Here is a 17,494-nt window from a genome sequence, read left to right as displayed (position 1 = left end):
TCACTGAATATAGCTTAAATATATCATGTCCATTTAAACAAAATATTTAACCTCAGTTGGAAAACCAAAAAAAAAAAAAAATTATAAACATGATATATGTTTAGTGTTTAATTTAATATAGAAAATTTGAAATGGAAATGCTGGAGAAAATTGTATCATATACATTTTAAGATAAACAAGGCTCACATGCCTCAATAATTTTAGACAAACTAGACTTCTGGGAAAAAGTTTATTTGTAAAGGGACACATCATAGTGAAAATGTTTTATCCACCTGGATCATAGGAAAATTTAAATGTGTATACAACTAATAGAGACTTAAAATATAGGAAGTAAAACCCGACAGAATTAAAAAGAAATAATCCCACTTCTGGGCATACACACCAAGGAAACCAGAATTGAAAGAACACATGTACCCCAATGTTCATCAGAGCACTGTTTACAATAGTCAGGACATGGATGCGACCTAGTTGTCCATCGACAGATGAATGAATAAGAAAGCCGTGGTACATATACACAATGGAGTATTACCGAGCTATTAAAAAGAATGCATTTGAATCGGTTCTAATGAGGTGGATGAAACTGGAACCTATTATACAGAGTGAAGTAAGTCAGAAAGAAAAACACCAATACAGTATATTAACACATATATATGGAATTTAGAAATTTGGTAATGATGACCCTATATGTGATACAGCAAAAAGAGACAGATATAAAGAACAAACTTTTGGATTCTGTGGGAAAAGGCAATGGTGGGATGATTTGAGAGAATAGCATTGAATCTTATACATTATCATATATGAAATAGATAGCCAGTCCAGGTTCAATGCATGAGACAGGGTGCTCAGGGATGGTGCACTGGGATGACCCTGAGGGATGGGATGGGGAGGAAGGTGGGAGGGGGCTCATGATGGGGAACACATGTACACCCATGGCTGATTCATGTCAATGTATCGCAAAAATCACTACAATATTGTAAAGTAATCAGCCTTCAATTAAAATAAATACTTTTTTTTTAAAAGAAAAAGAATGGCAACATACTTCAGTATTCTTGCCTGGAGAATTCCATGGACAGAGAAGCCTGGTGGGCACATTCCAAGGGTTTTCAAAGAGTGAGACACAACTGAGTGATGAAGACACACACATATTCAAATTATGGGTGATATAGGTGATGTTTTACCATATCTCTCTAAATAATAATGCAAGAGAAAAATTATAGTCATGTTACAATTGATTATACCTATCAACCACACCAGTTCTACTTGACATAGAGAAAACAATACATTCAGCAACTGCAGAGTAAATTACCTTTAGCACATGGAACAGGATTCTAGTAGACTCCATAATGACCCCCTCCCCTCAAAAAATGTCTGCCTCAAAATGCAGAGTGTGACCTTAATTGGAAATAGGATCTTTCCAAATGAATTAGTGAGGATGAGGTCATGCTGGATTAGGTGGGCCCTAAATCCACTGGCAGGTGTTCTTCTGAGAAGAAGAGATGAAACAGAGACACAAGACACAAGGAAGAAGGGCAAGTAAAAGCTGGGCACAGGTTGGAGCGATGTATCAATAGGGCCAGGGAAGGAGTGCCAAGGATGGCAGAGGCTGCAGAAGCCAGGAAAAGTCACGGAAAAGTGTTTGTCTCGAATTTTCAAAAGCAGCAGGCCCTGGAGACAACTTGATTTTGGACATCTTTCCTCTAGACCTGCAAGAGAGCAAATTCCTGTTGTGAAAAGTCACCGTGTGTTAATTCGTTCTGGCAGCCCTGGTCACTGACACAGAAGAGCAGGGAGGCAGTCTGCTTTCACCTGGCAAGGTCAGCAATACACCTTCATTGTCCATTCTCAGGGCTATGTCCCCTCTCTCCAGCTCGATGTCAGAATGTACTCTGCAGAGATATTGATCCCCTTTTCCAAATCTTCCATATTCTAGGTCACTTATTTCTGTTGTTTTAAACATGATCACATATCACAATTTACTTGTAGAATCTTCTTTACAGAGATGTTTAGGTTACTTCCTTTTTATTATTTCAGTAACGCGTATTATACATTGGACATTTTTGTCTTCCCTAAAGTTTGATGTGTTCAGTTCAGTTCAGTTCAGTTGCTCAGTCGTGTCTGACTCTTTGTGACCCCGTGTATTGCAGCATGCCAGGCCTCCCTGTCCATCACCAACTCCCGGAGTCTACTCAAACTCATGTCCATCGAGTCTGTGATGCCATCCAGCCATCTCATCCTCTGTCGTCCCCTTCTCCTCCTGCCCCCAATCCCTCCCAGCATCAGGGTATTTTCCAATGAGTCAACTCTTTGCATGAGGTGGCCAAAGTACTGGAGTTTCAGCTTTAGCATCAGTCCTTCCAATGAACATCCAGTACTGATCTCATTTAGGATGGACTGGTTGGACCTCCTTGCAGTCCAAGAGACTCTCAAGAGTCTTCTCCAACACCACAGTTCAAAAGCATCAATTCTTCAGGACTTAGCTTTCTTCACAGTCTAACTCTCACATCCATACACGACCACTGGAAAAATCATAGCCTTGACTAGACAGACCTTTGTCGGAAAAGTAATGTCTCTGCTTTTTAATAAGTTGTCTAGGTTAGTCATAGCTTTCCTTCCAAGGAGTAAGTGTCTTTTAATTTCATGGCTACAGTCACCATCTGCAGTGATTTTGGAGCCCCCCAGAATGAAGTCTGACACTGTTTCCACTGTTTCCCCATGTATTTCCCATGAAGTGATGGGACTGCATGCCATGATCTTAGTTTTCTGAATGTTGAGCTTTAAGCCAACATTTTCACTCTCCTCTATCACTTTCATGGCTTTTTAGTTCCTCTTCATTTTTTGCCATGAGGGTGGTGTCATCTGCATATCTGAGGTTATTGATATTTCTCCCGGCAATCTTTTTTTTTTTTTTTTTCTTTTTTTTTTTTTTTTTAATTTTATTTTATTTTTAAACTTTACATAACTGTATTAGATTTGCCAAATATCAAAATGAATCCGCCACAGGTTTACATATGTTCCCCATCCTGAACCCTCCTCCCTCCTCCCTCCCCATTCCATCCCTCTGGGTCGTCCCAGTGCACCAGCCCCAAGCATCCAGTATCGTGCATCGAACCTGGACTGGCAACTCATTTCATACATGATATTTTACATGTTTCAATGCCATTCTCCCAAATCTTCCCACCCTCTCCCTCTCCCACAGAGTCCATAAGACTGTTCTATACATCAGTGTCTCTTTTGCTGTCTCGTACACTCCCGGCAATCTTGATTCCAGCTTGTGCTTCTTCCAGTCCAGTGTTTCTCAAGATGTACTCTGCATATAAGTTAAATTAGAAGGGTGACAATATACAACCTTGATGTACTCCACGTGTCTCGTGGCCAAACAAATGAACAAAAATAAATAAAACAGAAGCAATATTGTAATAAATTCAGTAAAGAGTTTACAAAAAGCTGGATCTTGAGTATTGGCCTTATTGGTTGGGGTAAAGTATGAAGGAAAAAAGCTAAGGATTTAATTTTTCTTTGAAATAATCACCCATAAGGGCACAATGAATATTTATCCATCAATAATCTTTTATATACTAGCCATTGCCTAAGGTCTGTTATTGTGCACAGTATCTCTGGTGAGCCTGGCCATATGAATATGTCTTTAATTGCCATGTAGCCGACTGTAATGCTGGGTTAGTTTCTGGTGTACTGCCTAGTGATGTGACAGTTATATTCCCTGGTGGCTCAGATGGTAAAGAATCTGCCTGCAATGCGGGAGACCTGGGTTCGATTCCTGGGTTGGGAAGATCCCCTGGAGGAGGGCACGGCAGCCCACTCCAGTATTCTTGCCTGGAGAATCCCCAAGGACAGAGGAGGCTGGCTGGCTACAGTCCATGGGGTCGCAAAGAGTCAGACATGACTGAGTGACTACGCACACACAGCACATACATTATGAAATGACCATCTCAAAAAATCTAATAACCATCTGTTCCCATGTAAGTTTTTATATTAATAATACAATGACTAAGAATACATATTCTTTATGCTGTAATTTATATCCCCAGATTGTTTTTTAATTTATTACAGAGTTTATGCCTGTATACTCCCTTTATCAATTTGGCCCCTCAATGCCTTCCCTTCTGGCAACCACCATTTCTTCTATGTATGTATGAATCTGATTCCGATTTATTATTTATTTTTTTTTATTAAAAAAAAAAGCCACATATATGTGAGGTCATATGGTATTTCTTTTTCCTAAATGACTTCTTTCACAAAGGATAAAACCATCTAAATCCATCCATTTGTCGCAAAAAGCAGGAAGGGATTTCATTACTTTATAGTTGATTAATACTCCAGTGTTGGTGTGTCTGTTCAATTATATGACACATATTTGTTCATTCTTATTTTGAGGGACACTTGGATTGCTTCCTTATGTTAACTATTGTACAGAATGCTGCAGAAAAAGAATCAATGTGTGTATAAATTATAGGCAGAGGACATCATGAGAAACACTGGACTGGAAGAAGCAGAAGCTGGAATCAAGATTGCCAGGAGAAATATCAATAACCTCAGATATGCAGATGACACCACCCTTATGACAGAAAGTGAAGAGGAACTAAAAAGCCTCTTGATGAAAGTGAAAGTGGAGAGTGCAAAAGTTGGCTTAAAGCTCAACATTCAGAAAACGAAGATCATGGCATGCAGTCCCATCACTTCATGGCAAATAGATGGGGAAACAATGGAAACAGTGTCAGACTTTATTTTGGGGGGCTCCAAAATCACTGCAGATGGTGACTGCAGCCATGAAATTAAAAGATGCTTACTCCTTGGAAGGAAAGTTATGACCAACCTAGATAGCATATTCAAAAGCAGAGACATTACTTTGCCAACAAAGGTCCATCTAGTCAAGGCTATGGTTTTTCCTGTGGTCATGTATGGATGTGGGAGTTGGACTGTGAAGAAGGCTGAGCACCGAAGAATTGATGCTTTTGAATTGTGGTGTTGGAGAAGACTCTTGAGAGTCCCTTGGACTGCAAGGGGATCCAACCAGTCCATTCTGAAGGAAATCAGCCTTGGGAGTTCTTTGGAAGGAATGATGCTAAAGCTGAAACTCCAATACTTTGGCCACTTCATGCGAAGATTTGACTCATTGGAAAAGACTCTGATGCTGGGAGGGATTGGGGGCAGGAGGAGAAGGGGACGAGAGAGGATGAGATGGCTGGATGGCATCACTGACTTGATGGACGTGAGTCTGGGTGAACTCCGGGAGATGGTGATGGACAGGGAGGCCTGGCATGCTGCGATTCATGGGGTCGCAAAGAGTCGGACACGACTGAGTGAACTGAACTGAACTGAACTGATATATTTTCAAAAGAGTGTTTTTGTTTTCTTCAAGGAAATACGAAGAAGGGGAATTGCTAGATCTCATAGACGTCCTATTTTCAGTTTTGGTAAGTGAGGAAGCATGCCATATCATTCTCCACAGTTGCCAAAGCAAATTTAAATTCCAGCAATGGTGACTGAGGGTTCCTTTTCTCCACATTCTTATCAATACTCACTATTTTTCCCTTTTTATGATAACCATTCAAATAGGTGTGAAGTGATATCACAATTTGCTGTTGATTTGCATTTCCCTGAGGATGAGTGGTGTTGAGAGTCTTTTCACGTGCATGTTAGCCGTTGTATGTCTCCTTTGATAAAGGTTTATTTAGGTACTTGGCCAATTTTTAATTGGGTGGTTTGCTTTTTTGTTTTGGAATTTTTATTTTATTGAACTATAGTTGATTTATATTTTTTGCTAGTTTCAAGAGTACAACAAAGTAATTCAGTCATTTGGTTATTGTTGTTCAGTCACTAAGTCTTGTCGGACTCTTTCTACCCAATGTACCACACTGGGTTCCTCTGTTCTCCTATATCTCAAAGAGTTTGCTCAAATTTATGTGCACTGAGTTGGTGATGCTATTTAACCATCTCATCTTCTTCTGCTCCCTTCTTTAGTCTTCAATCTTCTCAGCATCAGGTTGTTTGTTTTTTTTTTTTTTTTCCAGTGAATTTTCTCTTCACACCAAGTAGTCAAAGTATTGAACCTTCAGCTTCTGCATCAGTCCTTTAAATGAATATTCCAGGTTGATTTCTTCTGGAATTGACTGGTTTGATTTCCTTGCAGTTCAAGGGACTCTCAAGAGTCTTCTCCAACACCACATTCGAAACCATCAATTCTTTGGTGCTCAACCTTCTTTATGGTCCATCTCTCACATACATACATGACTACTGGAAAAGCCATACCTTGGACTATATGGACGATCGTGGGCAAAGTGATGCCTCTATTTTTTAATATGCTGTCTAGGTTTGTCATAGCTTTCCTTCCAAGGAGCAAGCACCTTTGAATTTCATGGCTGCAGTCACTGTCTACAGTGATTTTGGAGCCCCCAAAATAAAATCTGTCCCTGCTTCCAATTTTCCCTCTTCTATTTGCCATGAAGTGATAGGACCAGATGCCATATTCTTAGCTTTTGAATGTTGAGCTTTAAGCCTTTCACTCTCCTCTTTCACCCTTATCAAGATGTTCTTTACTTCCTCTTCACATTCTGCTGTTAGGGTCGTGTCTTCTGCATATCTGAGGTTGTTGATCCCAGCAATCTTGATTCTAGCTTGTTCTTCAACAAGCCTGGCATTTTGCATGATGTACTCCACATAGAAGTTAAATAAGCAGTGTGACAATATACAGCCTTGTACTCCTTCCCCAACTTCGAACCAGTCAGTTGTCTCATGTTCAGTTCTAACTCTTCCTTCTTAATTCACATGCAAGTTTCTCAGGGGGCAGGTAAGTTGATGTGGTACTCTAATCTCTTTAAGAATTTCCCACAGTTTGTTGAGATTCACAGTCAAAGGCATTAGCTTAGTCAATGTAGCAGAAGCAGACGTTTTTCTGTAATTGCCTTGTTTTCTCCAAGATCCAACAAACATTGCCAATTTGATCACTGGTTCTTCTGCCTTTTCAAAATCCAGCTTGTATATCTGGAAGTTCTTAGTTCCTGTATTGCTGAAGCCTAGTTTGAAGGACCGGCATGTATATCTGGAATTTCTCAGTTCCTGTATTGCTAAAGCCTAGTTTGAAGGAGAAGGCAATGGCACCCCACTCCAGTACTCATGCCTGGAAAATCCCATGGACGGAGGAGCCTGGTAGGCTGCAGTCCATGGGGTCGCTGAGGGTCGGACACGACTGAGCAACTTCACTTTCAATTTTCAGTTTTGTGCATTGGAGAAGGAAATGGCAACCCACTCCAGTGTTCTTGCCTGGAGAATCCCAGGGATGGGGCAACCTGGTGGGCTGCCGTCTATGAGATCACACAGAGTCGGACACGACTGAAGTGACTTAGCATCAGTTTGAAGGAATTTGAACATAACCTTGCTAGCATGTGAAATGAGTAGTTGTAGGATCATTAAAACATTCTTTGATATTGCCCTTCTTGGGGATTGGAATGAGAACTGACCTTTTCCAGTACTGTGGCCACAGCTGAGTTTTTCAGATTTGCTGACATGTTGAGTGCAGCACTTTAACTGCATCATCTTTCAGAATGTAAAATAGCTCAGCTGGAATTCTATCACCTCCACTAGCATTGTTTGTATAAATGCTTCCTAAGACTCACTTGACTTCACAGTACAAGATGTTCAGCTTTAGGTGAGTGACCACACCAACATGGTTATCTGGGCCATTAAGATCTTTTTGTAGACTTCTGCATATTCTTGCCACTTCCTAATCTTCTCTGCTTCTGTTAGGTCCTTACCATTTTTGTCTGTTATCGTGCCCATCCTTGCATGAAATGTTCCCTTGATATCTCATTTTCTTAAAGAGATCTCTAGTCTTTCCCATTCTATTGTTTTCCTCTATTTCTTTGCATAGTTCATTTAAGAAGGCCTTCTTATCTCTCCTTGCTATTCTCAAGACTCTGCATTCAAGTGGGGGTATATCTTTCCCTTTCTCCCTTTCCTTTTGTTTCTCTTCTTTGCTCAACTATTTGCAAAATCTCATTCTTTTTTACATTCTTTTTTGGTTTAGACTATCATGGGCCATTAAGTAGATTTCCCTGGCTATCTAGTAGGCCCTTCTCGTTATCACTCTTATGCATAGTAGTCTGTGTACCTTAATCCCAAACTCCTGTTTGATCATTTCTCTGCCTTGCACATCTTCAGTTTGGTAATTATAAGTTTGTTTTGATATCTATAAGCATATTTCTGTTTTGCAAATATATTCAATGGAGTATTGCTCAGCCAGGAAAACAATGAAATAATGCCATTTGCAGCAACATGGATGGACCTAGAGATTATCCTATAATACAAAGAAAGTCAGACAGAAACAAACGTTGTATCACTCATATGCAGAATTCCCTTGCTTTTTCTATGATCCAGTATATGTTAGCAGTTTGATCTCTGGTTCCTCTGCCTTTTCTAAATCCAGCTTTTATATCTGGAAGTTCTTGGTTCACAAACTGCTGAAACCTGGCTTGAAGTATTTTGAGCGTAATTTGGCTGGCGTATGAAATGAATGCAACTGTATGACAATTTGAACTATGTTTGGCATTCCTTTTCTTTGCAAATGGAATGGAAACGGACCTTTTCCAGTCCTGTGGCCACTGCTGAGTTTTCCAAATTTGCTGGCATAGTGAGTGAAGCAATATAACAGCATCACCTTTTAGGATTTGCAATAGCTCAGCTGGAATTCCATCACTTCCACTAGTTTTCATTGTAGTAATGCTTCCTAAGGCCCAGTGGACTTCACAGTTCTGGTTCTAGGTGAGTGACCACACCATCGTGGTTATCTGGGTCATTAGGATCCTTTTTGTATAGTTCTTCTGTGTATTCTTGCCACCTCTTCTTAATCGCCTATACTTCTGTTAGTTCCTTGCCGTTTTTGCCCTTTATTGTGCCTATCTTTGCTTGAAATGTTCCCGTGGTATCTCCAATTTTCTTAAAGGGACCTGTAGTGATTTCCATTTTATTTTCCCCTTCTATTTCTTTGCATTGCTCATTAAGAAGGCTTTCTTATCTTTCCTTGCTAATCTCTGGAACTCTGCATTCAACTGGGTATATCTTTCCCTTTCTTCTTTGCCTTTTGCTTTTCTTGTTTTCCCAGCTATTTGTAAGGCCTCCTCAGACAATCACTTTGCCTTCTTGCAATTCTTTTTTTGGGGATAATTTTGGTCACCACTTCCTGTACAATGTTGCAAACCTCTGTCCATAGTTCTTCAGGCATGCAGTCTACCATATCTACTCCCTTGAATCTATTCCAAAAAAGCAAGGGAAATCCCAAAAGTCTACTTCTGCTTCAATGACTATGCTAAAGCCTTTGACTGTGTTGATCACAGCAAACTGTGCAAAATTCTTAAAGTGATGAGAATACCAGACTACTTCACCTGGCTCCTGGAAAATCTGTATGCAGCTGAAGAAGCAACAGTTCGAACCAGACATGGAGTGACAAACTGGTTCAAAATTGGGACAGGAGGATGTCAAAGCTGTATATTGCCATCCTGCTTATTTAACTGATATGCAGAGTGATATCTTACAGTGGCTGGTGTCAAATTCGTGGTATTCAAAGAAACTTTCACTCTGGAATCAAAGACACAGTCTCAGTCATTCAGAGCTTTGTGCGGCAGAGAATTTACTAAAGTGAAAGAATAGGAAAGCTTCTGACATAGGCATCAGAAGGGGGAAGAAAGAGTACACCCCCCTCACTAGTTTTAGCAGGGCAGTATATACTTTTCAGTTGGCTGCTAAGAAGATAAAAAGAATACTTCAAGACTGTACAAGGTTGTAAAAGTTTTGCCAGAATCCTTCTCCCACAGGGTACATCCCAAGATAACATCAATCCAAGATTAGTCAAGGAGAATGGGTTCCTGGAAGAATGTCTCTGGGCGAGATATATTGTTGCTGTGTAAGCAACGGATATGAGAAAACAGGGTCCCAGGCAAGATTTGCTACAATTATAATCATTAACATACAGATAAAGAAAACCATACCCATGATTAAGATATTACCGCTACACATTCATTAGCTCCATATCGAAAGAAACACCAGCTCTCTGGGGCAAGATGCATTGTTGCAAAAGCTTTAAAGAAAGCATGAGCAAGATATACTGTTACCTGGGCAGCCTACATGATTAATGCAAAAGAATGTGAACAAAAATGTTCACCTCCACCTTAAAGGGGACTTGGACTCCCTATCAACTTGCATAAGTCTTAACTCTCTCAAGAGTACATCATGTGATATGCCATGCTGGATGACTCACAAGCTGGAATCAAGACTGCTGGGGAAATTATCAACAACCTCAGATATGCAGATGACACCACCCCAATGGCAGAAAGTGAAAATGAACTAAAGAGCCTCTTGATGAGGTGAAAGAGGAGAGCATAAAAGCTGGCTTAAAGTTCAACATTAAAAAAACTAAGATCTTGTCATCCAGATCTCATCACTTCATGGCAAATAGTTGGGGCAACACTGGAAACAGTGACAGATTTTATTTTCCTGGACTCCAAAATTACTGTGGATGGTGGCTGCAGCCATGAAATTCAGAGCAAAACTATGACAAACTTAGACAGCATATTCAAAAGCTTCGCCAACAAAGGTCCATCTAGTTGAATCTATGATTTTTCCATTAGTCATGTATGGATGTGAGAGTTGGACCATAAAGAAGCCTGAGTGCCAAGGAATTGATGCTTTTGAACTGTGGTGTTGGAGAAGACTCTTGAGAGTTCCTTGGACAGCAAGGAGATCAAACTAGTCAATCGTAAGGGAAATCAAATCTGAATATTCATTGAAAGGACTGATACTATGGCTTAAGCTCCAATACTTTTGCTACCTGATATGAAGAGCTGACTGATTGGTAAAGACCCTGATGCCGGGAAATACTGAAGGCCGGAGGAGATAGGGGAGACCAAGGATAAGATAGTTGGATGGCATTTGTCGACTCAATGGACATGAGTGTGAGCAAACTCTGGAAGATGGTGAAGGATAGAGAAGCCTGGAGTGCTGCAGTCCATGAGGCTGCAAAGAGTCAGACTCAGCTGAGCAACTGAATGACAGCAACAACAATTAAAAACTCAATGAAAAATCTTCAAGCTATGAATATATATTTCTCCAAATATAAATGTGTATTTCTGTAAACATGTTATATACATTGACAACTAACATGAAAATATGCTCAACAGCACTAATCATCAGTGAAATGAAAATAAAAAACAATGTTATAATACTTTGGAACTATCAAGATGGATATACAAAAGAAACAAAAGTATGTTTGTATGTTGTATGTATGTAAGTATACATGTTGACTAGGAGAAATTGGAACATTCTTGCACTGTTGATGGGAATGTAAAAAGTACTATGAAAAATTCTTTGCAGGTTCCTCCAAAATTTAAAAAAACTACTATATGATCCAGTAATCACATATTTGAGTGTATATCCTGCCTCAATTTGATAGCAGTAACTACCAGAGATACTGGCACACCTACATACATAGCAGCATTCTTCATCATAGGCAGAAAGTGGAAGAAACACAAGTGTTCATTGGTGAATAAAATGGTAAACAAAATGTTGTGGTGTATATATGAGGGGATATTATTTAGCTTTTTAAAAGATTAAAATACTGATATTTACTAAAACATGGGTGAAACTTGAAGACATTTTATTAAGCGAGATAACCAGACACACAAAAAGACAAACATCATATGCTTTACTTATCTGAGGTATCTAAAGTAGTCGCATTCATAGAGACAAATCAAAGTGTTGGCTGCCAGTGGTTGAGGCAGGGAAAATAGGGAGTTACTGCTGAGGGGTATGCAGTTCAATTTTGCAAGATGAAAAAAGGTGAAATAAGTTCTGGAGATTTGTTACACGAGAAGGTGCATATGCTGAGCACTGCTGAACTGTACACTTAAAAGCAGGTACAACAAAAATGTTGCTTTTTAAACACAATTAGAAACTTATAACCTTAAAAAAGCTAGCATAGAAACAATTTAAAATACAGTATGGTCCTGAAATTCAAGATATTTATTCTACACTAACTCAATAATGTAACTAGAACTATTTAAGCTACATTTTGGAGTTCAGTGACTAATTAACACTGAACTCAAATTATAATCAGCCAGTAGATATGGACTGAGAACCTATTAAGTGGCAGAAGATTGCAAAGTATGTACAGAATTAAATAAGCAGGGTGACAATATACAGCCTTGACATACTCCTTTTCCTATTTGGAACCAGTCTGTTGTTCCATGTCCAGTTCTAACTGTTGCTTCCTGACCTGCATATAGGTTTCTCAAGCGGCAGGTCAGGTGGTCTGGTATTCCCATCTCTTTCAGAATTTTCCACAGTTTATTGTGATCGACACAGTCAAAGGCTTTGGCATAGTCAATAAAGCAGAAATAGATGTTTTTCTGGAACTCTCTTACTTTTTCAATGATCCAGCAGATGTTGGCAATTTGATCTCTGATTCCTCTGCCTTTTCTAAAACGAGCTTGAACATCTGGAAGTTCATGGTTCACATATTGCTGAAGCCTGGCTTGGAGAATTTTGAGCATTACTTTACTAGCATGTGAGATGAGTGCAATTGTGTGGTAGTTTGAGCATTCTTTGGCTTTGGGATTGGAATGAAAACTGACCTTTTCCGGTCCTATAGCCACTGCTGAGTTTTCCAAATTTGCCGGCATATTGAGTGCAGCACTTTCACAGCATCATCTTTTAGGATTTGAAATAGCTCAACTGGAATTCCATCACCTCCACTAGCTTTGTTCATAGTGATGCTTCCTAAGGCCCACCTGACTACACATTCTACAATGTCCGGCTCTAAATGAGTGTGAAAGATATTCTTGTAAGATGGTATAGGTAAAAGAATATCTATTTGAACCCCCATAGAATGATACAGGACAAATGAGAGGGAGAGAGAGAAGAAGGAGGAGGAGCGGGCATTGGAGTGGGAGGAGGGTGCAGAGGAGGGGAGGAAGGGAAGTGGAGGGGGAGGGAGTGGGGAATGAGGATGATGAGGAGGACAAGGGGAAAGTGGGTGGGAGATAGAACAATATTACAGCATGAGAGGATGAGAAGCACAATATCATGGAGAGGTAATTTGGGGAACTCAACAAAAAATATATTGTATCAGATGATTACAGAAATATACTACAGAGACAGAAATAATTTTGGAGAGCTCAAAGTGAAGACAAATGGGGCCAACAGATACCTTGGAGTGTGCTGGAAATAAGTGATGGTGAGTAGCAATTTGATGCTTGGGTGTTGGCTCCTCCCCACAGTTCTCCTGAGCAAGAGATGGAGAACTATGATCAGAGACCACTCCCAAGTTCACTGGACAAGTTCCTTGTAGTAACCATGGGAGTGGATGATGCTACCAAAGAAAGACACCATGAGGAGGCCTCTGGGCTCTGAGTCCAGGCTGTGTGTTGGGTCCATGGAGCACGAGGATGGATCTCTGAATGGGCAGGTCAAGATTGAGGGACCAGGCTCCTGGGGAGTGCGGGAAAGGGCTAGAAAGTTATGCTCCCTACCAAGAAAGTTCACCATCTCTTAGCAACCCCTGATTTCTTCTGCAGCCACCAGAATAATGTTAATAATGTTACCCTTATTAAAAGATGTCTGCGCTGACAAAGCACCATTTGTCAGGGTCATAAGTAGTCAGGACAGTGTCACCTGCCAGGCTGTGTGGTAAAGGGTCAGTTGAGCTTTGAGAATCAGGCATCCACGTTGACTCCCTGGGGTTCCCAGCTGCTGTCTGAGGGGAGAAACCCAGGACAGGGTGCATTGAGAGCCTCTGAAGCCGGGCACAGGTGCACCCTGCTGCCTTGTTGGTGTGGTAGTATCAGTGAACAGGAGGGGAAGGTGGAAGAACAACCACACTGCAAAATTAAGGGGGAACCTGGTCTTCTTAACTCCTCCTAATTGGCAGTAGTAATCTCAGGCTACCAGGAAGGAAGATGCAAGGCTGAGTGTGCTAAAGCCCGCCTTCTAGGTGGTCCAGGGGAGAATTCTAAGCACACATTTGCATTCGATTCAGGAAAGAAGTGAAGGAAATGGCCAGAGATTTTGTCTAGTTATGTACCTTCACTGGTAGAGTTGAACTTGGGACACATACTATGCCTCAAAGACTCTCTGTTCGTCACTCTACCTACAAAGTTCAAGATTGGAGTCATGCCCCATTGATGATATTAATTTTCTGATGCCAAAGAAAATGTCTCATTCACTTTGTATCTCACACTCAAAATGCGTGGCTGATGGTATGTGAAGTATTGAATGAAATGTTGGATGAAAGAATGAATTAAGGGAATAAGGAACAAATTCCTCCAACCAAACCTAGTGCCTCCTATGAAGCCATATTGTCCTGATGTCAAGACGCACTGCCCCTTTTGGCCACACTCCTTCACGTGGCTGTGTGCTTCTGGCCCAGTCTCCACAGGGCATCCTTCACCTCCTTGTTTCTCAGACTGTAGATGAGGGGGTTGAGCATCGGGATGACCAGGGTGTAGAAGACAGAAACCACCTTGCCCTGCTCCATGGACTCCACAGCTCCTGGCTGGACATATATGACAAAAACTGTCCCATAATAGATGGACACAGCTGTCAAGTGGCAGCTGCAGGTGGAGAAGAGCTTGTGTCTCCCTCCTCCTGATCGCATCTTCAGGATGGTCACTGTGATGTAGCCATAGGAGGTGAGGATCTCAAGTATGGTGCCCACAGTTATGAGCCCACAAAGGCCAAACATGACCAGCTCATTGATGGTAGTGTCAGCACAGGCAAGCTTAAGTAAGGGAAGCACATCACAGAAGAAGTGGTCGATGCGGTTGGAGCTGCAGAATGGGAGGCTGAATGTGAAGCTGGTCTGAAGAACGGAGTTGACACAGCCCCCACAGTAGGTGCCCAATACCAGGCAGGCACACACCGAGGGGCGCATGGAGATGGGGTAGCACAGGGGGCTACAGATGGCCACGAAGCGGTCATAGGCCATCACGGCCAAGAGGAATGCCTCAGTGGTGCCCACCATGGAGAAGAGGAAGAATTGAGTGGCACATCCTGCAAAGGTGATAACCTTGGAGGAAGACAGGAAGTTGGCCAGGGCTTTGGGGTAGATGACAGATGAGTAGCACAAGTCCACAAAGGAGAGGTTCTTGAGGAAGAAGTACATTGGGGAGTGCAGACGGGCATCCAGGGTGATGACCACGATCATGGTGAGGTTCCCCAGGATGGCCACCACATACAGGGCCAGGAACAGAGCAAACAGCAGGACCTGGGTCTGAAATCCATCCAGTACAAACTTCTGCAAAGGCATCGCTGAAAGGTTTCCATTTCCATAGGGTGACATTTCCCTGAACTGGGCGACAGGGGCAGAGAGTCAAGAGCAGGAGAGAGATAGTGAGATGGAACAGGTCAAGGTCACACGGTGATCCTCCCATGGATCACACACACCCTTCCATGTCTCACTGCCCACTGACCAACACACTAGCCACTTCCCATTCCTCCTTTCAGATGAGCTCAGACTGACCTGAAATTGTAAACATTTCCACCGACTTGCACCTTCATAATCATGCATGGAGCCCTCCCTCTCTGGGAGACTCTGAGCTGTTGTCATGGGGTTTGTCCAGGGCTCCTCCAGAGCTGAGTGTCTATGGTGTAAGTATGGCTTGCATCTCCTGGTCATTTATGAGGAACATGTTTTCCCTCCCCATGGGGATACTTCTGAGTTGTGCCATTTCTGTACTTTATTCGAGTATCTAATACTGCACGTTCTGTTCCTTATTTTGAGTGAAGTGAGTGAGTGAAGTCACTCACTCATGTCCAGCTCTTTGCGACCCCATGGACTGTAGCCCACCAGGCTCCTCCGTCCATGGGATTCTCCAGGCAAGAATACTGGAGTGGGTTACCATTTCCTTTTCCAGGGGATCTTCCCAACCCAGGAATCTAACTGAGGTCTCCCGCATTGCAGACAGATGCTTTAACCTCTGAGCCACCAGAGAAGCCCTTTATTTTAGCCCTACTTTAATTTCAGAAAATGTAAAGCCCTTTTTGTCATCCTGACTCAACCCAGTGATGGTCCTATGTCTAGGCCAGGCCGGGACCAGAGCAGGGACCAGTCCTCACCAGGCTAATGTGGGTGATTTGTCTGTCACCCCTGTAGACCGTGAGAGATATCTCAGCTTCATTGTCTCCGAGATTTGACTATTATGGCAACCATCAGCAGAACTCTCTGCATCTTTGAGAATATAAGGGTTCTTTCCTGCTAAGTCCTGAGGTGGCGTAATTCATGGAGAGCAGACTGCCCAGCTACACAGCCTGAGAACCTGCCGGACAGGGACTGTGACACACTCAGGGCGTGCCATGTCCTCCCCCTGTCCTTACTTCCATGCCACTGGCACCTTGGCACACTACGTGTAGTGATTGCTTGGAGCAATGGGAGCCACCAACATGGTCACATCTGCCTCAATGTCTGGGTCCCCCTCTGGATGCTGCTTCCTGTCCCTGTCACAGCCCAGACCTCCCTTGTCTGCCACACAGTCTCATGAAACATGGGGACCAGTTGTGTGATGACCAGAGGAATTAACAGGATATGATGCAACTTAAGAGGAGGAGTGGGAAGGACGGATCATTAGCACAGAGCCACAGTGCCTCCGAGGGAGGGGAGGAGGATTAGTGAGAGGGTGAAAACTGATTTTATAGAGTTTCATGTTTTCTAGAGGTCAGAGATGTAGCATCAGTTGGACATCTGTAGCATCAGCTATCTGACTTTGGAAGTGTGAGTGCCCCAGGAGTCAGGGTGTGCGGGCAGAGGCTGGAGGTCAGTGGTGCCTGTGGAGGAGTGATGACCCACCACGTTTCTCTGAGACTGAAGTTCTCTTAGAAGGTTGTCTACGAGAGCCAGGGCTCTCTCTCAATAGAGGATGTGAATGAAAGAATAGGCTGTCCTATTTGGAATATTTAGGCTTTCCTTTCTGGAATATTTGACCCCAACTCTCACATAAGAGCAGAGGCGGATAGTCTGACCTTGGATGCCCAAGATCCTCTTGAATATGTTTGAAGCTGGTGCTAAGTGTGGTGGCCCCTACCCACCTTGGCCGCCCACCCCTGTGCAAATAGCTCTGTACTCTCAGTGGCACAAGGAACTGTCCCCTCTCCCTCTTCAGCTCTGCCTTCCTTGCAGTGAAGTGAGACTGAGGAGGGGGCAGAGGTGGACCCCTGAGGTGCCAGTGATAGTCTGTCCAGGTCCTCTAGTTCTGGGTACCAGGAACTCCCACAACACAGTTCAACCAGAGTGGACCATGTTGAACTCACCTGCCCCTCTCTCTGTCCCCTCAGCTGGCCAGCATCCGTGGCACCTGCACACTAGGATCTTTTTCTGGAGAGGATCTCTCCACCTGGCACAGCTGGGATTCGAGGCCTCAAGTGGCCAATTAGCTGCTGCCTAAACTCTGAGTACTCTGGGACTCCCAAAACTCTGAGTCCCTGGCAGAGGTAGTCC

The 17,494-nt window shown here is 42.5% G+C and overlaps 1 protein-coding gene across 1 annotated transcript; it reads right to left on the bottom strand.

Moving 5' to 3' along the window:
* Nucleotides 1–14,404: 14,404 nt before the first annotated feature.
* On the bottom strand, nucleotides 14,405–15,343 carry LOC129656352 (olfactory receptor 12-like). The gene has a single exon (XM_055587047.1). It carries the CDS (start codon nucleotides 15,341–15,343, stop codon nucleotides 14,405–14,407), a length of 939 nt encoding a protein of 312 aa, XP_055443022.1.
* Nucleotides 15,344–17,494: the final 2,151 nt, after the last annotated feature.

This window comes from Bubalus kerabau, chromosome 6 (assembly GCF_029407905.1).
Source record: "Bubalus kerabau isolate K-KA32 ecotype Philippines breed swamp buffalo chromosome 6, PCC_UOA_SB_1v2, whole genome shotgun sequence".
NCBI lineage: Eukaryota > Metazoa > Chordata > Mammalia > Artiodactyla > Bovidae > Bubalus > Bubalus kerabau.
Note: the sequence above shows the minus strand (reverse complement) of the source record. Positions and strands in the feature narration are given on the sequence as shown.